The sequence below is a fragment of the Ambystoma mexicanum genome, chromosome 3q (assembly GCF_040938575.1).
Source record: "Ambystoma mexicanum isolate Mex_15411 chromosome 3q, UKY_AmexF1_1, whole genome shotgun sequence".
Classification (NCBI taxonomy): Eukaryota; Metazoa; Chordata; class Amphibia; order Caudata; family Ambystomatidae; genus Ambystoma; species Ambystoma mexicanum.
In genome coordinates this window covers 146,952,279-146,978,682 of record NC_090926.1, presented here as the reverse complement: position 1 = coordinate 146,978,682, position 26,404 = coordinate 146,952,279, and the positions used below count along the sequence as shown (strand labels likewise).

General features: G+C 45.2%; 1 protein-coding gene across 1 annotated transcript in view; it reads left to right on the top strand.

The window, feature by feature from the left end:
- Positions 1-26,404, top strand: part of LOC138582245 (uridylate-specific endoribonuclease C-like) — an 88,229-nt gene that overhangs the window by 41,991 nt on the left and 19,834 nt on the right. The window contains exon 3 of the mRNA XM_069653348.1: positions 17,199-17,401. Within this exon, the coding sequence (XP_069509449.1) occupies positions 17,199-17,401 (203 nt within the window). The remainder of the gene's footprint in view (positions 1-17,198; positions 17,402-26,404) is intronic.

Sequence of the window (26,404 nt, the reverse complement as noted above, 5' to 3'; positions counted from 1 at the left end):
ATTACATGGCTTGCTGTACAATAATTTCCAAGCCAGTCTTTGTGGCACAGTCAGTAAGTGTTTCTGCCTTGTACCTGAGAGGTTGGGGGTTCGAGCCAAACCTCCAACTTCATAATTCTGAAAGTGTTGTGAAAATAATTACCGTGCAAACCCCGGAAAGGGTTTCAATAATGAAAAAACTCCCGGGGGAGCCCGGACGTCTGGTCACCCTAATTCAGATATACATTTGCACTGACTGTGCCCCGTCTCTGCAGGCACAAGAGAACGCGGAGCAACGCGTGCAAACTGCACACGTGAAAATGAGCGGATTCCTGGAATACCTCCCGGCGGCATGAGGATTTACTGCACACGTGCGGAATCTCTGAGCAATGTAGCAATCCCGCATTTCCCCCCGGGGATCGGGGAGCGCGCGGACCCAGAGAAAATCCATTATATTCAAATGCCACTCCCGCGGGGGATGGCGTTATTTGAGCAAGAAAAAGATGTAGAAATGAACTGAACCTGACGCAGGTGCTTGTGCTGCAAGAGTCTAGTGTCTATGCTGCAGAAAACGCGTAAAAACGACATACATCAGTTCAACATGTAGGCATGTATGTATATATCCACCTGCATGCATTGATACATTCATAGTGATATGCAGTACCTACCTATATGCATACATATTTACATTCATAATTAGAACGGGATAGCCAACATGTAATTTCCCAAATTAATTAGTTTGGATATGAATACACGCCAAAGACCTTGGCTTTTTACATGTGACTAGGTTCCAATTTTAGTGTGCATTTTTCTGCATGTTGTACCTTTCATGTGGAGAGTTCCAATTCGGTTCTCGGTATAGGCTCAGCATCGACAAGCCAGTCTTTGGACTCAATTAAAAGACCTGAGAAATGGTCACAGTTTTTGAACGTTTCTTTTTCTTGGTTGAAACATGTTCCCGCGGGCACTGGCAGTTGCTCGCCTTTCGCATGTTGCAGGGACCGCCTTTTCATCATGGCAGCGAGCAAGATGCGCAATCCAGTGATCCTCTCTTTTGAGCAATGCCTCTCATGCTCTTTCAGAGATGGTTTAGGCATTGATCCTGGGGGGTCAAAAGTCATGACAGATCACTCAAGGACGCAATCCAACATAGCGCGTAGCCTCCAAGGCCTGATGTACTCATCCTAGATCAGGATAGAGTGGCTTCTGGTGTCATAGCTGTGGAAACGTCCGGCAGCATGCAACTCCCGCTCCACCTTCATCTCTCAGCAATCTTAGTTCGCCCAGAGTGGTGGTCATTACCGACTCTAGGGTCATGCTTGGTCAGAAACCGCTGTGCGTGGCATCGTGCAGGGGATTATTTTCTACATATGACCGTAGGCGTGCCGTTACCATTCGCTAGGGCAGGCGAGGTTAGATATAGGGCGGTAGTTATTCGGATCATCCGAATTTAGTGACCGCTTTTATAGTAGAAGCGCAAGTACTGCTCCTTATAATTCCATAGATGTCTGCCCTTGCATAGACAGCAAGCCATATAATTAATAACAGGAGGCACCATTTGCAGCAGTAGCCCTCGATACTCATAAAGCATGGCCGGAAGTGGGTGTAGAGGGGGGCCTGAGTTCCTGCCGGATCCAATAAGAGGGAGTGTAACTTCATGCGAGGGACGGAAAAGCATCCAAGTGATTAACAGTTAGGTTTGTGTGCCTTCTGGCACTCTCTATTCCTTGATCAGCGATGTTCATGACATTCGTCTCTTTAATCTCATCATGCATTTTCGGTATACATTGCTCAGAAAATACCACTTATTTGTTACTCATAGGTGCAGTAGTGCTGTGAGTAATAAGGTCTTGTAGCGGGTGATCTATTAGTGCAAAACCACTTTATCATCGCCTCGATAGTGAGTTCGCCAAGTACATTGCAGGCGCATTTAACTGCTTTGGCTTGCGCTAGTTCCAGTGTATCACAAGCAGCCAACTAGGATGTCACGATCTAGAGATCAGCTGTTGCCGACTGCCCCTGCATCAGTATGCGACTCGAGAGGAGATACAAGGTTCGCTGTCTTTAGCCCAAGGTCATGGAATAGCATCCCTACCTAGAGAGATTAGGGCCCACGAGATGCATTGTTAGCTCCGTAAGGCACTCAAGACCTTTCTCTTTAATTAAGTAGGGTGGAGGGGTGTCTTCACCAATCAATAGGATCTTGTGGGTGTACCATTTCTCCGTATTTTGTTTTTTGATACCAACTGCGCCGCTATATGGTTGAGTCTGTCCTGTGCACGTTACAAATACTAAAAGAAAAAATCAAAAAATCAAACCATGTGTCTTGTCTTTCCGCATATTCTCTTTAAACCGGGGTGAGAAGCATCCAGTGCTGTATTTATGACACTGACTAAAGCGCTCAGAGTTTTGTAACCTGAGTTAGTGGTTGGGTAGTTGGTTGTGTGAATACTGAAGAAATGTAGACGCCAAACTCATTAAGATCAAGGAAAGATATTCTTTTCTCAATGTTCTGCTGAGCCATTAGCAGTTGATCCTAAACGTGAACGCTACAGAAGGAAGAAAGCTCTGGCATAGCCAACTGAGCTGCTCACTAGTGTCAGTCGTTCTGCTAGGTCCGTCAACAGCAAGGAGAAGACGCAGTCTAGCATGTTCCCTCCGGAGTATTTGGGACCTTCATCCTTTTGTTTAAGATTGATTGAGTTGAGAGTGCTCATCAGATTGACCTACTATGGCTGGCATCTTCTGACCAAATGTTGAAGTCCTCGAAAGAGATGGTATGCTACCAACAGCTTGGCAAAACTGCTGGGCTGTGGATCTAAAACGGCATAGTCATTCCAGGAGGTCAATTTCAGTACAAAATTGTATTTCATGGTTAATAAGGTGGTTTATCAGCATTATTTCACACAGGGTGATGTTTGCTATGGGTATGGGGTGGGACCAAGCCTGGTTGACATATTGTCATTCCCCTTCTCCAAGGGCTTGGCAGGCTAAAAGCCAATAGTCTGGAGGGTTGCTGGTAGCATTGCTCGCGTTTAGGTTTAATTCAAAAGGTTCCACCCATCACTCTTCAGTTATGGGTCCAATTGAGGCCATTGGGGTGCTTTGAGCAACCTCACGTTTAAGTTCCCCTTTATAGGTCTGACATTGTTAAATAAACACAAACGCTTCATTTGTAAACCAAAACTCCACCATTAAGAATATTTCACAGGAGGACGTTTCTAGAAATTCTTGAATTCCAAAGTGGAGTTCAAGTACTGAGCAGGTGTTTAGTAACACTACAATAGTAGTTGTGTGACGGCATCGCGTCCAGGCTCATGAGGGTAAATATATGTTGTTTTAGGCTTAATCTGGAGTGTTTGCAAATAAGATGTCCTCAGCATTCTTCTGAATCTGGCTGGTAGGTCCCCATGTTGGAGAAGTTCAGATGTGGTATCAGCAGACTTTCTGCTATTTCCTTGGTCCAAGCATGGGGGTGTCCGTGGCTTGGCAGCATAGATGGTCTTGCCTTTGACATGCCCCGGTTCATCCACAGCACGTGACTGCTGCCGTGCCGACATATTCTGCCCCTTCTTCTTCAAATGAGAGCAAGTCAGATTGTTGTTTTAAAATGGTATGTGCGGTTTTCCTGATGACAGAATACACATCTGGTGTGTTCCCCAAATTCCAAGTATGCTTGTCAGAAAGTAAAATATGACTAGCTGTTCAAAGAATCCCACCAGATATGTGGTGATAGAAAGTGGCGAGAGATGGGCTCATCCAAGCTATTACTGTGGCAATAAGACCTGAGGCAGCGGGCCAATACCGCCCCAGGTAATGCCCCAGGGGCCATAGTTACAGGCCCGAGCGTAGCGAGGACCTTAACGAAGCCGGGGTGCTAATGGCATTTTTTTAGACTGGGGTGCTAATGACATTTTTTTTTCTGTTTCGCTTGTTTCAAAACAGAAAAAAATAAATAAATAGTGAAAAAAAATGGCCGCCGGGAAAGGGAAAACGTAGTCCGTTTTCCCTTTCCATAGCGGCCATTGGGAGCGGATGCGCTGGGAACACAAGTGTTCCCAGTGCGTTCGCTCCCAAGACCAGAAGAAAAAAGAAGGTAAGTGGGGATGGGAGGTCAGAAGGGAGGGGGACGGAGAAGGAAAAAAAAAAAAGAAGTACCACGGTCTCCGGCGGGGGACGATGGAAGCCTCCAGTCGTGTGGAGGCTTGGAGCGGGATGGCCCCGCTCCGAGTCTCCACACGGCTGGAGGTTTCCATCGTCCCCCGCCGGAGATCGCAGGATAGAAGGTAAGTCAGGTGGGGTGGAAGGTGGGAGGAAAACAAAAAAATTCTTACCTGAGTCCCCGACAGGGGACGAAGGAAGCCTCCAGCCATGGGGAGGCTCGGAGCGGGGATTGCCCCGTTTCGAGCCTCCTCATTGGCTGAGGGGCTGCCACGCCCCTCGCCGGGAACAGAGTAGCCGGCACGCACGGCGTAAAAGGGAATACTGTGTGGTATGGCTCGCAAATGAGCCAATCACCACGCAGTATTCCCGTTGCGCCGCACGTGCCGGGTGCTAATGTTCCTAACTAGCCTGCAGAATTGCTTGGTTTAGTGGTACATAAGGAAAGACACATATGCAGGTCGTGTGTCCTGCGCTACACAGCTTGAGGTTTCTATGGCATAATTGGCACTTGTTTGAACCTTCTCCTGTCACTGTAAGCTCTGAGATGAAGATGACGATCATGATGCCTGTGTACAACACCCACCGGCATATACTGAGGGTCTGATTAAGACGCATCTGTTCATGTTTTTTTTAGAGTGTAATACATGCGTCAGCAGTGCACAGGAATCTCACTTTAAGAATAGTGGAAGAATGGGGATCTCACTCTCGGGACAGTCGAGGTGGGTCTGAACATAGAACATGAAATGCAGTGTTTTTAGGAAGCTGAAAGGCATACACCAATATTCATAAATCTGTGTCAAACGTTTCTCAAACGTCTGACTGTATTTGATTCTCCAGTCAAAGATTACTTTTGCCACTATTTTGTCTCGTGGCCTAATGTCCATTTGTTTACGTTTGGTAATTGACCACCTTTTCATTTAATCAAGTGGCTATAATGCATTTATCAAATGGTAATGGTATATTTATTTTTGGGACTTGCCATGTGATGTTTGTTAACATTTCCATTAGATTTAGCCCAGCATTGTGGGAAAGAAATGAACATTTTTCTTTACCTGTTTTTTTTTAAAGCTTTTTGAATTTGGTCCATAAAATTCCTCACTTACTGAAAAAGGCACACATATACAAAACATGGCTTGGTCTGAATTGGGATGAATTTAAAAGACCTTTTGGTTAAATAATTGTCTTCCAAGCCGTAATATTTTGCCACATTCAAGGCTTGGCTACAAGAACAAGAGAATGAAAATGAACTCTTAACAACCTCTGAGCTTGAGGTGAATGATATACAAGCACCCACTTCCTTTGTGCAGATTGGACATGAACCACTGATGACATTTAAATTCCCAACCACAATGCTTTTGACCTCTAGGAGGAAATACCAAGGGGAAGGAAGCAGAGCATAAGTTAATATTGGGAGGTGTCCATTCACATTCATCATTGATCTCAGAAAGGCTTTGTAAAAGATCTTTCTGCTTCTGAGAGGGGACACACAATGGATCACAGCCAGTGTTGTTTATTTCTTATGTGTGCATAGGTTATTGGCTACTAGAGCAGGCCATTGTGGCGTTAAGCACCCCTTCCAAGGGCTATAAAGGGGGGTTAATGGCCCAGCAGCCCAGGTTAACGGTCTGAGCGAATGGGGGCTTAAGGGCATTAGTACTCCGTGTTACCAAAGCGTTAAAAAATATATTTTCAGTCATTGAATATGATGCCTCGTGCGTCCTGTTCAATGACCAAAATACTGAGGTAAGATGGCCGCCATGGAAAGGGATGCGAGGCTCCATACGGAGCCCCTCTTCCCTTTCCATAGCGGCCAGAGAAGCTGGCAAGCTGTGACGGCGGCATGCGCAGCCGCAACAAACAGGTAAGTGGGGTTGGGGTGGGAAATGGGAAGAAGAAACTAATAAATAAGGAGACCAAGGGTGGGGGAAGATGGCAGCCGAGGGAACCAGCTGTCAGGCAACTTAGAACGTGGGCTGAGATTGTAGATTTCAGCCCGCGTTTGAAGCCGCCCGATTGGCTGGCTCCCCCGTGCCGGGTGCTAATGTTCTTTAATGTTAAAATGTTGTTGGTAATGTTATAATTTACAACACAACTTACATATACCTGACCAATGTTAAAATATCATCATTACTGTATCCTTTGTGATTGATTGAAGAGTTGCTGATGAGCAGATATCAAACAATTCTACATTCTAGGGGAATACAACTAAAATGCTGGCACAATATGATCTTATCTCTATTTTTGGAGTCACTTTTGGATTTGACCAAAGATTAGGCTGAGTATTGTTTGGAAAGACTTTGTTTAACTGAAGCATGTGCCATTTATGTGTTTTGACGTTTGCCTGCATTATCCTTGTCCTCGCTGTGGCTGTTATGTTCTAAATTTGTACACAATGTGGCTACTTTCGAGTTTTAAAGTCTAGTCCCCAAGAGCCCAAGCCAAACCTTACCTTGAGGATAACCAGTGATTATGCAAATACCACCCATTTAGATTCACTGTACTCAAATATACTTCATATGGATACTGTGAAAACTTGCCATGGATTTCACTCTTCAGGAATGGACTTGCTGACACTACCACTATGCATGATAAAACGCATACCCGCCCCGTAGCATGGTTTTTCAGGAGCATGCAAACGCTCTTTTCTCTGTGACAAGCAACCACCCGCATCTTCTTTTCAGAATGTTATTGTTCCAAACACATTATGCTTATTCTGTTATCAGATTAAGCAATGAAGTTTTACACAATCTCTATCACTCCTCAATCCTACTTTAAAACCTGAAAAGGAGCACGCCAAGCAGGCACGCTCTTACTCCCTTGACCAGTATTATCTGGCACACTAAATGCCATGTCGAATGAAGACATCACGTGCTGGCAAGAAGCTTGCATAAAAGGGAGTTATAGTCTCATCGGTGGAGTGAACCAATTGAACATTGAGGCATTTTCTAATGTCTTTTCTGGTGTCATAATGAACGCTCTTTGGCTCAGGGAGTCGACATACCAATTTGAATACGTACTACCGAAGATGTGTATTGTTTTACCATCTCTATTATCGCACCACGAATCTGTTGCATTCTCTGACAAAGGGCTGGTTCTGAAAGTCCAGTAGCCATGGCAACATTTTCTTCATGAGACCCTGAACTACAGAATTGTGAGATTCAAAAGAGTTGAGCTAAAAGCAACACCTTTGTCTTCATGCTTTTTCTGGGGTTTTAGTTGACTTTGTTTTGTTGAACGTGTTACTAAAATTGTCTAGGATTCAAGTTGGCAAGCTTTCAATATTTGTTTATACATTTAAAAAAAGGGAGTTCAGTAAATACATATTTTCTTTGCTTTTTCATTTGGGCGGGAGCATCACGGTAATGCAAATGCATGAGTGACTGCTGCCACGTCATAGGACAATTGCTAAAAGGTTCTCAATGTGGCATCACAACAGGATGTGGTATTATGAAAAAGAAAGAGTTTTGAATAGTTTCCTATCAACGCCTTACAGAGCAAAGGAAGACTGCCAGTCTTAGAGCTTTGGGTCTACCTCCGTCCGAAGCGAGTGTTTCTAGCTTCTAACACCATTCCGACAGCCGGGTCGGCTCTAGCTGGATGACCAAACTAAATATGGATCAGAGCCCCTCCATTTCATGAAGCCTTGACTTGACAGAACATTTGCCTCACAAGCAAAAGAATGCAGGTTTGCATAGGAACACCTTTTGCTCGCCAGTAGAGCAGGGCACCGGGTGAAAGACTGGGGCCAGCGGGCAGACTATGGAGTTATGTCTCCTGGAGTCTGATGACTGTTGCACGCGTCTGTCCAAATTGCAATGTATCTGCATATTTCAAGGATATACGAAAATCAAACAGTTTTGGATTAATGTAAGTGTCCTCCTGCCCTCCTTCCTCGTCAGATTCCTTACTATCTGAAGGCAAACCCCCTTCCCAGGCAGTTATACTCTGAAATGCCCTTTCACATTATCCCAGTCCTTAAGTGTTATATAACACCCGCCCTCCTCTGCCTCCTGCCTGTGGTTTCCGCTCCAATAAACAGCCCTAGGTCTGGGGTTGCGCTGTGGCCAAGTCGCGCCTGTTTATCGTCCAAGTATAGGGTTGTGGAGGCCTCGATGTTGCTTAAGTCGCCCACTGAGTCCCCTTACCCAACCTTTCCGGGGGTTGCATTGTTGCAGACTGTGTTAAGGAGCAGAGGATGGGATTTTCCGCCTCATGCGACACTGTTGCGGACTTGTTCAGGTCACGTGCAAAGAGGACATAGGCCGGGTGAAGACGGAGTAGGTCAGGGATCCGCTGAAGCAGCAGGCTCCTGCTCAAACTGCAAAGGACGCGACTGCAGCAGCGTGATAAGGTGAGGTGCTTCGGGGTTTGGGAGTGCCTCAAGTGATACGTTGTAGGAACGGAGCAAGGGTGTCGTAGCCGTGCCTGTACGTCCAGGATGCTCGGGCAGATTGTAGACATAACGCTAGAAGCAGTGAGCCCCAAACGGTCGACGATAAAAATAGGCTTTGGAGATGAAGTTACCTGGCAGTAGCATTCAGGTAGAAAGAGGGAAGAGGGTCAGCCATGCATGTGGAATATGGCAGTGGCCTTATGTATGCTGCCTTCCCCTTGCACCCTCCGCCGACAAACAATGGGGTTAGAAAGGTAGACAAAAGCGAATGACTATCATGAAGGCCTGACCATGGAGTACAAAACGGCGACGCAGGAGAAAAGACATCTCCCCCTTCAAGGAGTGCCAGGATTAAGAGCACGGATGCAATCCAAGTTGCCCAGATTGATGTCTGAGGAACAGGTTGTGCATCTGGTAAAACCCTCTTTTGCTGAAGGAATCAAGGAACGTCAGCACATGCTACACGTCCAGGTTGAGGCTCTTGTTAGGGTTGTAGCAGGACCAATGGCACATTTACCCCCCCCCCCGCTCCCACCACACCCCGAGATAACACCTGTGAAAAGAGTAGAACACCTTACAGGATGGAAAGAGGAGGACTCCTCGTCTGTGGGATTCTGTCTCAACCTTCGGGGGTTGCTGCTCAATGTGGGTGGATGGGGAGGGTAGCAGTTTTATGTTTCTAGCCATCCTGGAAGGGAAGAAAACACAGACAGAAGTGGAGAGGGAAGGGTTTATATAGCCATTAGGGAGCAGGATACAATTACAGGGAATTACATGGCATAATGGTCCGGGAAGGCGGATCGCGTTCAAATAGTAATAAATGCGAGGCGTCACTAAGACTGATGAGGATTCCCATGTGCCATGATTGTTTAAAACTAGCAACAGACAGAGCTTACCCTCATCCGTCTAATGCTCCGGATACATTCCTCCACTGAACTTTTACCATGGGGTACCTACACCAACTCTCTGGGCTTTGAGGGCTTTACTTAAGGCAAATAAGTGAGAAAAGTGAAATCAGATCTTTCTCTGAAAGCAGAATCCTGGATTGAAGAAATGTCACAGCTACATCAGATTGAAAGCCTGCTGTACAAAGCTTAAAAGGTTTAGGTGTGTCTGGGATATTTTCCTGGAATTGCACGACAATGCTGGGCCATACTCTGGCTTCATTGAATCCATCCTTTCCATTTCCGCCTCAAAAAATCTGTGTGTTATTAGTTTCGCTACATCTTCCATTATTTACATATCTGTTATTTATATACTGTCACAGATGGCTCAGGAAGCACTCTGGGTCTGAGAGACGGCTCAAGGGTTTTATTGGATTGTCCAGGGCCCCAAGGATGTCCCTAGCTCTCACCTGTCTAGTAAGGCACCACCTCCCTGACCCAGGCATTCCTACTTTCCAGGTTAATATATATTGATTACTGTCCTCCTACTGCCAAGGTGCTAACTGACTTTAGAGATTAAGACCTGAAGGAAGGATGCCTTATCTGTTTAACCTCCCTCAGGGACTTCCTAGACCGTCCCTACACTATCCAGTGACACATTATCCAAAACGGGCTATTGGGTGGTGCCTTTCAGACACTGCGTGATTTGGTCTCCTTCCTTTTACACCTCCATATTCCTTTCCCAGTCACCACTCTTCACTCCTGCTAGCCTCTATGACTCTACTCCCTTTCACTCCACCTCTCTTCTCTTATCATACTCCCTACATCTCCTTCTGTCACTATGATGTATTTCACGCCTTCTAAGCCTCGCCTCCACCCTACAATGTTACTACCCCTCCTCCATGCTACCTTCCCACCTCCACGCTGCTACCCTCTCCTCCAAAGCATTACTCCATGCTCCACATTACTACATCCTCTGCCACACTACTACTCCCTCCTCCACATTACTACATCCTCTGCCACACTAGTACTCCCTCCTCCACATTACTACATCCTCTGCCACACTACTACTCCCTCCTCCGCCATTACTACATCCTCTGCCACACTACTACTCCCTCCTCCACATTACTACATCCTCTGCCACACTACTACTCCCTCTTCCACATTACTACATCCTCTGCCACACTACTACTCCCTCCTCCACATTACTACTGCCTCTACAACACTACTAATACCTCCTCCATACTTTCTAAATTCAACACCATCCGTTCACTCACACAAGCAGTTCACATTCACTCCCTATACTTCCTCTCCTGAACACACTTGCCACTCTTTCATGCACACTTACACATGGCAGTACCACTTGCACTCACTAACCAAATACCTAACCTGCACCAAATATCCCTTCCACACTCCTTTTCTTCATCCTCCCTCCTGCTGGTCTCTTGGTCTGCCACCTCCTCCTCCTCTGACCTCATTCGAACAACCCACAACTTCCTGCTTCTTGGGGTTTCTCTTACCCACCTCCCTATCTCTGGTTGGTTATCTGGCCCTAGCCAATCTGAAAAGATTTTAAATATCATGTTAAGTCCTGCCCCCTTTTCCGCGCCGAGCCACCATGGAATGATGGCTCAGGACGTGCAATGTCCAAGTTCGTGTTAGGGGGCCTTTTCCTTAGCTCCTCTAATGTGAGTACAGTCTGGGTCTGCTACCTGGGTTTCAGTCCCTGGTGGTCTAGGGAGTCTGCTGCGGCCCGTGGTAGCTGCCGCTAATGCTGGGGAAAAGTGCTCAGCATGTCTCCCAGTCATGCAGGCTCTCACGTTTCCTCTCCTCCGCCTCTCTCTCTCTCTCCCTTCTCTATCTCCCTTCACTGGTTCCGGGTTACTGGCACCAGGACGCGGGTAGCTTGGTATGCTGGGCAGCTGCTCTCTCTTTGCTGGTTCTAGGTCTCTGGTGCTGGGACGTGGGTACCGTCGGACACTGGAGGGCTGCTCTCTCTCTCCGCGGGTGTCTCCCGCTAGTCAGGTTTTGCATGTTGGTTCTGGAAAAACGAGAGAATACCTGGCGAGCATCTGGGGTGATGCAAATGTATACTGCTCATATATAAGTTGGCAAATGGTGGGAGCGTTGGGCAGGACATGAGGCCCTCTCAGCTGCTGCGGGCCTTCTCTGGGGTAGTACTGGTGCTGCGTTGCTTCCTGGTAGGTCTCCTAACCCAACTTGGGAGGGGTTCCCATCCCCTCTTGACAAGGTCAGGGTATTGACGGTGTGACATTAGGTTCAGTGTTATTTCTTGATATTTTTCAGATTGTTCATGATCATATATTAGAAGCGTTTTGCCTAAAAGACTTTGGTTCTCCTTTTGGCTTACACTTAAATCGGTAGCGTTCTCACTCTAATGCTGATGTGTCCCACACAGGCTGTCAGAAGCACTTCTTTTATAGGACAACGGGGGTTTCTTTTTTTAATAATTTCAATAAACAGATTTTGTGGAAAAGATAAAAGAAAGAAAATGGTGGTGCGTTTCTAGTTTTGGCTGGTGCAAGGAACCCTGGCACAACCTGGCACTCATAGGGGGCTCCGCATACTCCTGAATGAGGTTGCGGAATCCTGCGGGGTCACCTGCTGTGACGTGTCTAGACTATCTGGTCATGCCATGAGCCGGCACACACATAAGAATACGTGGGCACACAGGAATCGGTGTTCTGCACATCCACAGTCATCAGAGGACAGTGGGCGCCAGTGGGTGCGAGGTAGAGGGATAGGAGTTTGATGAGATGAGCTTTATGTTTTGAGTAGGGCAGTAGAGGTCTGATATGTTGGTTTGAGGAGTGTGTGCTGGCGTGTACGTATTAGGTTTTCAAGCGTTGAAGGCAGTGTTTAAGTGCCTGGGCCCTCCAGTTGTCATGGCTGGTTTACTGGTAGAATGTTCTGTCCCTAAAGCACCAGCTATAATTCGATTCTAATTGGTTGAAGTACAGCTAGGGAGAGATGCCATTTGGGGAGGGACACAATGTTTGTAGGTGTCGTTTGGTTATTTACCCACCCCTTGACTGTCCGTGGCCATGCTAATCCCTGTGGCCATTCCCACCCATTTCCTGCCAGTCCCACCCAAAACAAACCCTCCTGGGATCTCTTTGAGCTAGCTTTATCAAGCTTTCAAATCATAATTTGTACTCAAAGTGCCTGCCATTATTTTTTCAATCCAGTCTTCTGAGAACTAATGGTTTAATTGGTGTTGTAAATGCGCTTTTAGTGTAATAAACATTTCTTAACTCGGTTTGCCTTCAGACACTTGATTTATCACCAGTATGCATGCCCTTCACTGAAGTCCTGTTAAAAACAAGCATTGGCAAAGCCAACAGTTTTGACTTGTGCATAGGTATTAGTGGTGTCCAGTGATAAAGTCACATGGGAAACGATTGCGATATTTCCCCAAAAATGCACCCTCATTGAAATCAAACACTTTCCTCAAATATTCTACAATGGGAGTTTGTAATATAAATTATACTCGACCTAGAATATCTGGGGAAAGTATTTTAGGGGGTCAGGTAGCGACTATTTCCAGGCGACATGATCACTTGGATCCATATTCGTTAGGTTTCAGTTAGGCATCTGCCAGGCACTGCTATCATACGTCCAGGTACGCGCACCATTTTCCAGCTGCAACCATTAAGGGCCAGTTAGTACAATTATGGCAATGCCTGGCAAATACCTTCCCCATGTCTACACAAAAGCCAAAACTCTTTGTCATTGTCAATGCTTGCTTACCTTGTCGCCAAGTGTTGTATTGAAGATTCATGTATTAGAGATCAAGCTGGAGCCAGTCATGTTTACATCAAGTTGGAAGTTTATTTTTCTTGTCTTCTTCAAATTACATGGATCAGGTCTCATCATAGCAGATCATGGAGGTAGCAGCTACCGGGTATAGAAGTCACTAAGGGAGCGTCCCACTTTTTTGATGAGGGGGCCTGTTTTGAAAAGGGAAGAACACACTCAAGGCTACAAAAACAGGAAAACAGGCTACCCCTCCCTTATACGCATCCACTGGTGAGAATTACAGCTTCCATGGGCAGGAGGCAATCAGTATCTTCTCGTGTACCAGAATATCTGTTAAAAACCAATATATTGATCCACATTTTCACAAAAGCATAAAAACATCAATATATCACATGGAAAACCTAGAAACCTCAGTGGTAACCAATGAATGTTGAGTTTGCGCCATAAAACAGTCGATTCACCGTAAAGGTACAACATTCATACATTGAAAGTAATTATTTTCGATGTTTTTTCCCCCCGATATTTCCCCTTGAAACAACTCATTGAAAAACACAGGGGGTGCGTGGAAGGGAATATAAGGGATGCTGGTGGTTGGGTATAAGGAGGGTGTGGGCGGACCCCCCAAAAAAGGAAAGACACATTTTCGATGGGTTTTTTCAAGAGTATAAAATCATCATAAAACCCATCTGAAAAATCAATGTAAAAAAATGAACATAGAACCACCGTAAGTAGGTGAGGTAAAAGTGTTCACACCAGGGGTTAGTACACCAGAAAAAGTGTGGAAATGCAATTTTAATCACAAAATGTAAGCATTAGAAAAAAACATGTTATAATAAACTAGTCACACGTTCCAAAGCCTGTTGTACGAAACATACTGGAGTGTACAATGTCAGAGAATGGAGACTAAGGACAGACTCAGGGCTTTAAGGAAGGTAAGTCTCGCAGTACAATAGTGTGGTTCGTTGTGGCTTAGGAGTTGAGTCCTAAAGGGGACAGATTAACAAGAATACAGTATCTAGTCAAACAAAAAGTCGACACACTGTGTTTCGGCCCCACATTTGAGATACGTCCATCCTGAGACGTTCTTAACAATATTGAAGGAGGGCCTTCATCAGGACATAGTAAACTCACAGGTTTTCACTCTGACGCCTTGTCCAGCACTTTTTGATGTTGCAACCGTTTTTTCTACCAAGGTCAAAATCCTCGTCTGTATTTGGCGGGCAACTTTAAATTGTAACTCACATGTTAGTGCAGTTATTAAATCCATCTATTATCAATTGAAAATTTTCAAAATCAGTCCTGCGACTATCGCAGAATCAGATCACCTGGCAGTCCTGGGGTCACTGGTTAATTCCAAGCTCAATTAATGGAATGCTCTTTTACTGGGCACTCCAACTGGCCAGATCCATAGCCTGCAAGTTTCCCAGAATGCTGCAGTAACACTTCTTAGTGTCCCCAGGTCTGCATCAGTCTCACCATATCGCAAATCCTTACATTGCTAGGAAAGGATTTTGTTCAAGACGCTTTGTCTGATTTTTAAATGTATTCACAACATCGACCCTAGCTACCTCGCTTCTAAGATCTTTTTGAACTGTCCTTGATGTCTGCTCAGATCTTCAGGACAACACCTCCTTAGCATTCCTCTTTCGTGGTTTGTTCACCGTGGAGATGAATTCTTCTCAATCTGTGGCCCTTGCATTTGGAGCTCCCTGCATACTGAACTCCAGATGATTGATTCCCCACCTCTATTTCGGAAGAAGTTGAACACTTATTGGTTTCATTGGTTCATCAGTTTATTTTCGCTTACCGCCCATTACGGATACATCTGCGCCCACATGCTTTTTTTTCTCGGTTCCTCTGGATATGCGCACTATAAATACAAAAAACTAATACAAACACTACATTCTTTCCAAACGTAAGAACATGCACTATATATATTAATCACTGTAAACAACTAAACCTATAACCTTTATGCACCTATACACAGAAATTTAACTGTACTACTAACAATGACACACAAACATATGTGTAGTTTCCAAATACTTAAACACAACTATTCGCATAATGTTACTTGGGATGGCTGCTGCAGTCAGCTACCCCTTCTCAGTGCCTGGTGTGTGGTGCTGTCCTTTGTGGTTGAGGGTCTGCCCCTTGATGAAACATGGGGTACTTCCTCCCAGTCTGCAGGGCTCGCTGCTCTGGCTGTTCTGTTGGGATGGCCCTGTCCACCACGTGGGGCCACCCACTCTCACCACGCACCCCCTGGCATCTCGACTCTTCACCTCCTGGGCTGCACCTGACATACACGACCTCAGAGGACCTCTCTTGTCGGCTCGTCCTGCCCGGGCCAACAGGGGCACGGCAGGATCATCCGATTGAGGCTGGCCAGGCACCCATCCCGGACTGGCATCTCATCTTCTCCCGCACAGCAACCCACACACACTCTGGGACTTGGATTTTGGGCCCACCTGTTCTAGCCCCCGGGGCAGTCATGCAGCTTCTTACGTCTCCTCGAGTGCTGGGCAGATCGGAGCACACAGCCTGAGCCTGCGGAAGAGGTTGAGCCACACACGCTACTCATTTTTAAAAATGTTTTTCATCCTTTGTGTCCGCTCAAGGCCATGACCCCTGAGCGAGCCACGACTTCCCATTACTGTCTTTCACCTTTTTTTGTCCTTTTTAGTTTCTTTTAGAATGTTCAATCTCCACTGCTGACCCTACGCCTGGGCAATCGAACTCTGTTTTTTGGTGCTTTCTTCTTTAATTCCATCCAGTCCCATGGTGGGCTGGATGATTCAGTCCAGGTAAGTCAGTAAAACACAAACACTATACACATAAACACTAAGTAAAGTATTTTATTTCCTACACCCTGGTGTCAGTGTCTTTATTTCTTAAATCCCCTTAGGACACAAGTATGTAGCCCTGCCCCGCCGGGATGAAATTGAGCCACGGACAAAGGTAGGATGGCAGAGGCCAGTCTTATCTGTGTTGGTAACTTATTCCAGAGACAGGGTGCATAGCATGAAAAGCATCCAGCGTGTAAGCATCACAAAGTGAAGCTTTGAATGCAGCATTCAGAGGTGTTTAGAGCCTCCATTCCAAGCTTGCTGATTGGCTAGAGAGGTGACCACTGCGAGAAGAGAAAAGGGGAAGCATAGAATGTAGGATTCTATTGTGGTGGGAGCCTGTATTCCACAATTTCTGATTGCCTGAATAGAAGAACACGTGCTCCAACAGTGAGCAATTGGTCCTGGGATGGGGATGCCACTGGCCTAAGTTCTATATGTCTGTATGTTCCTGATTTTACTTTGTACTTACCTTGGATTACCTTCCTCTGTGAATAAAGCTTTTCCATGTTAAACCTGAGGCTCCTGCATGCTCCTGGACCCCGGTGGCTCCATTCACCACATTGCAGAACTAGATCAGCCAAAGCGCCGGGGTAATGATGCTCGTGCAACAATCCAGTACTTGCACATCTGACAAAGGAGCTAGAAATGATTACACTGCAGAAAAGAATGGAGGTCATATCCAGCAGAAGCGTTCTTCTTTGCAAAAGAGGTGTTGGGGGGGCATCGCAACATGATGGCCGGAAGGGCCTGCGCTTGGGGACTGTTTCATAAAAAGTCCCAGGGCTGCTGACAGCCCTGGGACAAATAAAGCACAGCGAAGGCATCTATTTATCCATGGTAGGGCAGGGACCAGCAATTCTCTGGAAGGGGCAGTGAAGATGGCAGGTTTTTTCTTCTTATAGAACAGTGAATTCAAGATTATTGATGCATAAATCATTTATTTACTTATGGAACTATTTTCACATTTTAATGTCGGTCTTTCTTTTCTTCATTTTCTTCCTCCCCTCTTCTCCATCTACTCTCCAAAATGCACTCTCTCCCTTTCTTCCCTGTCCTCCCTCTATTGCTTGTTTCTTTCTTTTTCTTTCTCTTTGTCTCCTTGTCTCTTTCTTTCTCTGTCCTCTGCTGCCCCCTGCCGTCCGCTTGCAGGCTTTTCGACTATGTGGATGAAAACAAGCTCTTCTCTAGGCCTACCTTCGCCCGGCTGCAGGCCCTGCTGGATAACTATGAGCGCAAGACCGGCACAGCCGAGGTGGTGCCCAGCTACGAGACAGAGGAGCAGGAGGCCTTCCTGGATGAGATCTTCAAGACTCAAGTCATCAGCAAGCTCTACAATTTCTTTTCCTCCAAAGGTAACTCGATTGGATGGGCTGGGTTATTTAATATTTCATCATCAGCGGTATGGGCAGGGGTGTTGTCAATCTCATTCCAGGCGGGGCAAACATCTGCCCTGAATGAACCAATGTTTGGTCGGTGAAAATAGAAGGGTACGCGACGGTTTAAGCACTAGTGAAGTAGCCAGTAACTTAAGGCTGGCAGAGGATTTGGGGGGGGGGGGGGGGGCGTTTCCCTTTATTCTCATTCTTCGCTGTAATAAAAGCAGATGTAATGGGAAAGGGCACCAGACACCCTCAAAGGGTTATAAGAAAAAAAAAAGAAATGATGCAGAGCTTTAAAACGAATTCATTATCATTTTTTAAACGATCTGTACATAATATTGCACTATATTCCTTCATATTTACAAGGACTATTGCAATCATAGTTCGGGGTGCCGGCACAGCGCTACTATACCGAAGTGGTCGCCGAAAGAGCCTTGCAGAACTTGCCTTTGTGCTTCCAAAATATTTTCCTGAGTGCCCACCAAAAACAGGCAACAATAGACGCAAGCGGGAAGCCTCCCAAGTTGCTAAGAACAGGTAGTCCAATGGCTTATGTCTTGAGGGGCAGTGGGTGTCTAACAATTGGTTGCCCTGCTCTATCATTCGGCATGTGTTCCCTCCATATCTGCAACTGTGCTGGGAGCCTCTGTCCCGAAAACGAACACGGCCAAATAACGTGTTCTGTGTGTAGCTTCGCACTCAGGGGGCTGGAGGGAGGGGTGTAGAAGCACGTTTTACCTCACTGTACCTTTCACAGAGGAGAAATATATATATATTTGCATACCAGTCTGGTCCCATCCACTTGGCCAGTCCAACACCGAAATGCTAAGCAATTCACCTCTGAACAAGAGAACCTATGGCAACCCCAGACACATGTTTCGGCCTTGTCAGACCTCATCAGTGAGGTGAAGCTGAGTCTCTCGAAGGCACAAAAAAAAAAAAAATCAGAAAATTCAGAAGAGATACCTTGGATTATAAACTGGATATAGTCTATTCGTGGAAGAAATACTATCAACAAAAAGACAACTCCAGAAGTGGGAGAACCCCTTTCTATAAAAAAAACACCAACCACGGGTAGTGCCTCTTCTGAGGCCTCGAGTGCTGAATCAGAAACACCAGAACAAGAACAGCAAACATCTACAGAAAGAGCAGAGCAAATACCTTCCACATCAAAAGCAACTAAATCTCCATCTGAAAATATTGCATCTTTTTTAGACCGAGCAAAACTAGAAGAGGCAAGAAGAAAAAACCCATCTCGGAAAGTGAATTTCTTACAAAAGAAAAACTAGTTATAAATATCTCGGACTACAGATTGAGCAAGTTTGAAGAAAAAACATTGCAAAAAGGTATTTCGTTTGTCCCTTACCACAATAGATCTCTTCTAAAAGAAAAAAAATTGATTTTTTTAAATTAACTCGCAAAATGAAATTGAAATTGTTCTTTGACACTTGTGAATGGGGAACACCGAAAGAGGATTGTAAATACCTCGAAATGAAACCCAAAAGCACATTTATGCCACCAATACACAATCCAGTGATTGAGGTATTTCAAAAACAAGTTCTAAAAGATCTAGAAAAACTGAACTACCAAAGAAGATCTAGAACTAATTTCATGAAGAGAGAACAGCAAGTTTTAAAAAAATTGTGTCAGAATCCCAATCTAATATTGAAACCGGCAGACAAGGGAGGAGCTCTAGTGATGATGAACTCTGAACCCTATAAGGAGCACGTGGAAAGACAACTAGCAGATGAGGATACCTACCTGCAAATTCACAAAGACCCGACAGAGAAAGTTCAGAAATTAATTAAAACTATACTGGATGAAGCAGAAACTGATGAACTGATAAGCCACCGCACAAAGAACTTCTTGATGAATGCACATCCATCAATTCCTATTAGATATATATATTACCGAAAGTGCACAAGAATTTGCCCAATCCGCCAGGGAGACCCATCATTGCAGCTAACAACAGTGCGCTGGAACCATTAGCGCAATACATAGACCGCGCAATTCAACCTCAGACTCACAAATTTAAAACCTATATAAAAGACACCAATGACTTTTTGGACAAACTAAACTCATTTGAAACAAATGAAGAGCAAGACATCCTGTTCACAATGGACGTCGTAAGTTTGTATACGAACATCACCCATGAAGGGGGATTAGAAGCCATCGAATGGCTACTACTGAAAACTGACTCAGACTGCAGAGCTGATAAATTGTTTATCCTGAAATTGTTAAAGATTGTATTACAGAACAACTTCTTCATGTTTGAAGATAAATATTTTATACAAACATCTGGAACATCGATGGGGGCCGTGATGGCCCCTAGCTATGCAACCACATACATGACTTACCTGGAAGAAACCAACATCTTTAATGATGAAAGATGGACTCAACAATTGAAATGCATCTACAGATTCATAAATGACATATTTGGGATTTGGAGAGGCACACACGAAGAATTGGAAGCTTTCTTTCAACACCTGAAACAGATGGCACCGAGGATCAAATTAACATTAAAAAAGTAAAGAAACAATAGAATTCCTAGATGTACAAATATACAAGAAAAGAGGGAAATTGGAGACCACCATATACAAAAACTGTAGAAAGTATACCGTTTAGCCAATTTTTAAGATACAGAAGAATCATCTCTGAAGAAGCTCAATACAATAAAAAATCACAAGATCTGAAACAAACATTTGAGAAAAGAGGCTATCAAGCAACAAACATAACTATCAGTGCAGAAAAAGTCAGTAAAATCAGTAGAAAAGATGCTTTAAAACACAAGACCTAGGACAAAGTGGACAATCTGGTATATGTTACCACCTTTTCACAACAGAGTCCCAAGATAAAAAAAAATTATCAAAAAGAACTGGACAACTCTCACATTGGATCCTGTGATGAAAAGACGTTTTCCTGAACCTACACTCTTTGCCTACAACAAAGGGAGATAGATCAAAGATCAGCTAATAAAGGCAGACTTTTCGGCAGTAAGGGAAACACAGAAAGATCATAAAGGGACGATTCCTTGTCACAATTGCAACAATTGTAATAATTTAATTAAAGGCAACACCATCACTCATCCCCACAAAGGATACAAGATAAACCTTCAACATTCTTCGACATGTGACTCGAAAAATGTAATACACGGCATAAAATGCCCATGTGGGTTATATTATGTCGGGATAACAATGAGAAAAGCCAAAACAAGATGGGCAGAACACAAGTCTACTATAAGAACAGGGGCCCTCAAATCGCCAGTGATACAACATTTTAAACAAGAGAAACATAGCACCGCCCAGATGAGGTTCATCATCCTGGAACAAGTGAAAGCCCCAAGACGGGGGGGAGGCAATCTAAATAAAATGTTGCTTCAAAGGGAAACTTACTGGATCAAAAAACTGAATTCCATGCAACCCAACGGCATGAATGCAGATTGGGATTTAAGTTGTTTTCTGTAACAACTGAATAGATGAAGAAGTGACAGCTACTCTCCTGCTACGAAGATTGCATATGAGACCAACACTCATACGTAAACACACTTAAATTAATTAATGTACTATACTTTTTAAAGCCATCATCTCAGCATAAGGCATCCCGAATTTTGAGAGGCCATCCAATCAAAAGAGAACAGTGAAACTTATTAATATGTTATTGTTATGTTATTTTTGCATTTATATAGCGCCTTATATACCATTGGTATGGTCTGAAGGCGCTGGTAGGTTGAACGCCCTTGGGAACCGAAGTTCAGGTCAGTAGAGAGAGTAGGGGGGAGTCAAAAAGTGCGTGTGCGCACCATGTATGTGTGCAGCTGGTGCGAAAACAAGTGGTAGCTACTTCTTAGCTGTAGGTGTGGTGGTTGAGAGATCAGGAGTATGTGTTCGCTCTGGTCGGCTTTATCCGGAACGAGTGTGGCTGCGTTAGGCCTGAGAAGAACGCCTGGCTGGGTGGTGAGAAACCAGCAATGTTTACTTAGAGTGATGTGGAGTAAGCGGGAGATGTAGATATGAGAACAGTTATACCGAATGGTGTCATAGTATCTCTGTGTTCTAGATGAGTGGTGGTGTAAGGGAAAGAGTAAGCGTGGGGTGTGGCGTGATGTATGTTTTCAAGAGTTTCCTTCATTCCAAGGCATGTTAAGTATCGTCCGTTGCACATAATCGTCCGTTCCTCATACTCGACCGCTCCACACATTCGTCCAGTCTGCACCCTACGTTTGGTTCGCACCCTCGTCCAGACCGCACCCTCGTCCAGACCGCATACTTCGTCAGGTCTAGACACTTGTCGAGACTATATGCTCGTGTAATTTATCCACTCGTCCAGTCTACATACTGGTCGAGGTAGGACACTTGTTCAGTCCATAATCAGTCGTGCGCTCCCCACACTCATGTGTTCCCCACACTCATCCGCTCTCAAAATCATCCGCTCTCAAAATCATCCGCTCACCACTCTCGTCCGCTCTCCACTCTCGTCCGCTCTCCACTCTCAAACCGCTCTCCGCACACTCACCCGATCTCCACTCTCACCCGATCTCCACTCTCACCCGATCTCCACTCTCACCAGATCTCCACTCTCACCCGATCTCCGCTCTCACCCGATCTCCGCTCTCACCCGATCTCCATACTTATCCGCTCTCCATAGTCCTCCGCACTCCACAGTCCTACGCTCTCTAGAGTTCTCCGCTCTCCACAGTCCTCCGCTCTCCACAGTCCTCCGCTCTTTTCGGTTCCTCATACTAAGCTGCTCTATACACTCAACCGTTTTCCGCACTCAACCGTACTCCGCGCTCAACCGCGCTCATCCGCTCCCCACAACTCGTCCGCTCACACACACTCATGCGCTCTCCACACTCATGCACTCTCCACACTCCCACATTCATCCGCTCCCCACACTCATCCGCTCCCCATACTCATCCGCTCCCCACGCTCACCCGCTCTCCACGCTCATCCGCTCTCCACGCTCATCCGCTCTCCACGCTCACCCGCTCTCCACGCTCATCCTCTCTTCACACTCACCCGCTCAACCACACTCACCCGCTCAACCACACTCACCCGCTCAACCACACTCACCCGCTCACCACACTCACCACACTCACCCACTCACCACACTCACCACACTCGCCCGCTCTCTACACTCACCCGCTTTCCACACTCATCCGTACTACGCTCTCGCTCTCATCTGCACTACGCTCTTGCTCTCATCTGCACTACGCTTTCCCTCTCATCAGCTCTCATCCGTTCTCATCCGCTCTCCACTCTCCTCCGCTCTCCACTCTCATCCGCTCTCCACTCTCATCCGCTCTCCACTCTCATCCGCTCTCCACACTCATCCGCTCTCCACACTCATCCGCTCTCCACACTCATCCGCTCTCCACATACACCCGCTCTCCATACTCATCCGCTCCCACACTCAACCGCTTTCCACACTCAACCGCTTTCCACACTCAACCGCTTTCCACACTCAACCGCTTTCCACACTCAACCGCTTTCCACAACTCATCTGCTCTCCAGTCAGAATCTCATGCTTCCGTTTAGTGTAATTGTCTGTTCTGTACGCTTCATCCATTCTAACTGTTTCATTTATGTCATTCACTGTATTCCATTCTCATTCATTATGTCGTTTTGATCGGTTCAGATTTCCTGAGTTTCTCAATGATTTATTCGTATTTTCTGTTTCATTGTTTTGATCTACTTTACTCGTTTAAGCCTGCTTGTCTTTCTAGTTTACATTCGAGTTTATTTAGCTGTCATTCTCGCTTCAGGTAGTTTGGTGGGTCGGTATTATTGTGATGATGCTGGATTGGTTTTATGGGAAGAGCCAGGTTTTCAGTAGTTTGCGGAAGGACGTTAAGTCTTCAGTTAAGCGGATGTGGGGTGGGAGTGAGTTCCACAGGGTTGGAGCCAGGGCAGAGAATGATGATCCGCCTAACCTGACTGAGTTTGTCTTGGGAATTACTAGGAGGCCGGCTGAGCTTGATCTTAGGGTGCGAGTGGGATGATAAGGTATTAGTTTGTCTTGAAGATATTGCGGTCCAGTTTTATGCAGTGCTCGATGTGAGAGGTATAAGGTTTTGAAAGCTACCCTACGGGCTACAGGAAGCCAGTGCAGTGTTTTAAGGGCTGGGGATATGTGGTCTCTTGGACTGAGCGCAAGTAGTAATTTGGCCGCTGCGTTTTGTGCTCTTTGGAGTTTATTCAGTTGGTAGGTATGGATTCCGAGGTAAAGGGGGTTTCCGTAGTCCAGTCTGGATATAACGATTGATTGGACAGCGGAGACTCTGTTTACATCTCTCTTCAAAACCATAGGAATTGAACTGATGACCACCACCATGGCGGTACACGCGCCCTTATGGACAACCTGTAAAGAGATCTCGATATTTAATAGTAAAAATTAAAACACTTGGAAGAACGTAAACACGTTATTTGAAACAACAGGGCACGAAAATAGATAAATGCGTATGAGGCACTATTTCATTGGTTTTTAATACAACTGCATGTGAAGAATGAAGATTTCAACACGATCATATAGAAAGTAAGGACACATTAAGATGGCGCTCATGGAAAACGAGTAGTTAGTCACCTCATCTAATTCCGCAACAATATAGTTACCATAACAACCTAACAGAACGGGAATGCTGAGCCATAGTGGAACGCTCCAAACACACGCAGAAACTAAGTGGTGGATTACGGAGAAGGAGAGAAGCAAGACGAGACGAACGATCGGTGAGCGGTTGACTGAATTCACACAGCGGCCCCGTTACGTTCACGGGAACACGCATTGGAACTGGAATTCAAGGACAGAGGTGAGCACACGATCGAGATGCGCTTTAACTTTTACCCAGCCTGAAAACTTAAAAACTCAGTGTTTTGACACTGGGACTCAGCGCTTTAACACAAGTGACTGATCCCGGTGCAAAACCCGCATCAAAATGCTTGAAGAAAAGACTGAATGGAGTAAAAACAATTTCCTATTGTTTTCCCAACAGATCTAACAAAAATACTCTTCGTTGAACGCTAAAGAAAAACAAATCACTAAGAATCTACAGGCTAATTGCAAGTGTGGAAGGTGTTTGGGAGAACACTGGATCTTGTGTGTCAGTGAAACTGAAGGTCAGAGTTATTTTGAAATAACACCTTTAGAAGAATGTATCAAGTTTCAAGCAACACTGAGTGAACAATGACACTGATTAGAATGTTTCTCTATTTAAATTCTAGAAATTGATTTATTACATGGACCACACATGATGAAGGGCTAGAATAGCCCGAAACGCGTTGTGCATTAAACATCAACATAAAAGCAATTAAATTGAAAGAAAGGGTGCCACGCATTGGGACTACCACCATCAGAACAAGTTAGGGAACAAACCCATAAAAGAGACTTATATATGGGTAACTAACCATAGCCAACTATGGACTAATCATGGAAACTTGAGTGGTTAACTCTCTTATTACATTTGGTTTGCATGTTGTAAAGAATTATACCTGGTACTTTAATTACCAAGAAAGAAATGTTTGTTTATTTATGCAATGGAAAAGGTACTATATACACAGAAAACTGCAATGTTTAATTAATTGCGAGGAATACAGAAATTCCGTTTTGGAAATGTACTCTGTTTTGAAACATTGAAAAATTAACCAAATCATTTAAGAGTATATTATAATTTAAAGGCAAGATTTAAATTTGAATAGTGATATGCACAAGATTGTGCACGGACACAAGGTCACTCTGGTGTTGAGCGACCCTGTTTATTTTGACAGTGAGCAAGGGGTCCACATCTGGATTACCCTGGGTAACCTAGGGTGCAACCCTAAGTCCCTAAACAGTCATACAAAGGTCTGGGAGCCCCTCTACTGAGAATGAACATGGGCAAATAACCGGTTCTATGGGTAGGTTCCAACTCAGGAGGGTCTACAATCACATTTTAGCTCACTGTACTTTTGTACTTTGCATATCAGTCTTTGTCCCACCCGTAGGTAGTCCAGCACCGCAATGCTAGGCAATTCTCCTCTGAACAAGAGTACCATCAGCAACCCCAGACACGTGTTTCTGCCTTGTTGGGTAGTGAGGTGAAGCTGTGCCTCTCGAAGCACAGTGTGCAAGGGGTTCACATCTGGATTACCCTGGGTAATTTAGGGTGAAAGCCCAAGCCCCTAAACATATATGCAACAGGCCTGGAAGCGCCTCTACTGAGAATGAATACACCCAAATAACCTTTGCTATGGGTAGGTTCCCACACAGGAGGATCTACAGCCAGGTTTTGGCTCACTGTACCTTTCACAGAGGAGAAATTGCCATTTACATATCAGTCTGGTCCCACCCACCTGGGCAGACTAGCACCAAATTGCTAGGCAATTCTCCTCTGAAGAAGAGTACCATCAGCAACCCCAGACACGTGTTTCGGCCGTGTTGGGCCTCATCAGTGATGTGCAACTGTGCCTCTCTAAGGCACAGTGAGGTTACCTAGCATTTTGGTGCTGGACAGCCCTTGTGGGTGGGACCCAACTGATATGCAAACATATATATATATATATATATATATATATATATATATATATATATATATATATATATATATCTCCTCTGTGAAAGGTACAGTGAGCTAAACCGTGGTTGTAGACCCTCCAGAGTGGAAGAAATTCCATAGAACAGGTTATTTGAACCATGTTCATTCTCTGTAAAGGGGCTCCCACGCTCTTGTTAAATGTTCTCCCTCCATCCCATGACCACTCTTATGATGGAGGACCTGGTTGCTTGGGAAAGTGGCCAGAACTCTTATCTTCGGGAGTACAGAATGAAGTATGTCTGCAGTGGTTAGTATCATGGACTTCCATCCTTGCAGACATCAGCATTTCTGCAGCAGCTCCTGGGAAGCAGCCATCAGGCACACACAGCAGTGAGCGGCAGAGAGAAAGGATGACAGGCCAGAGGGCAACAGTGAAAATGCAAAGAGAAAGTCAGCAATGACAGGAATAT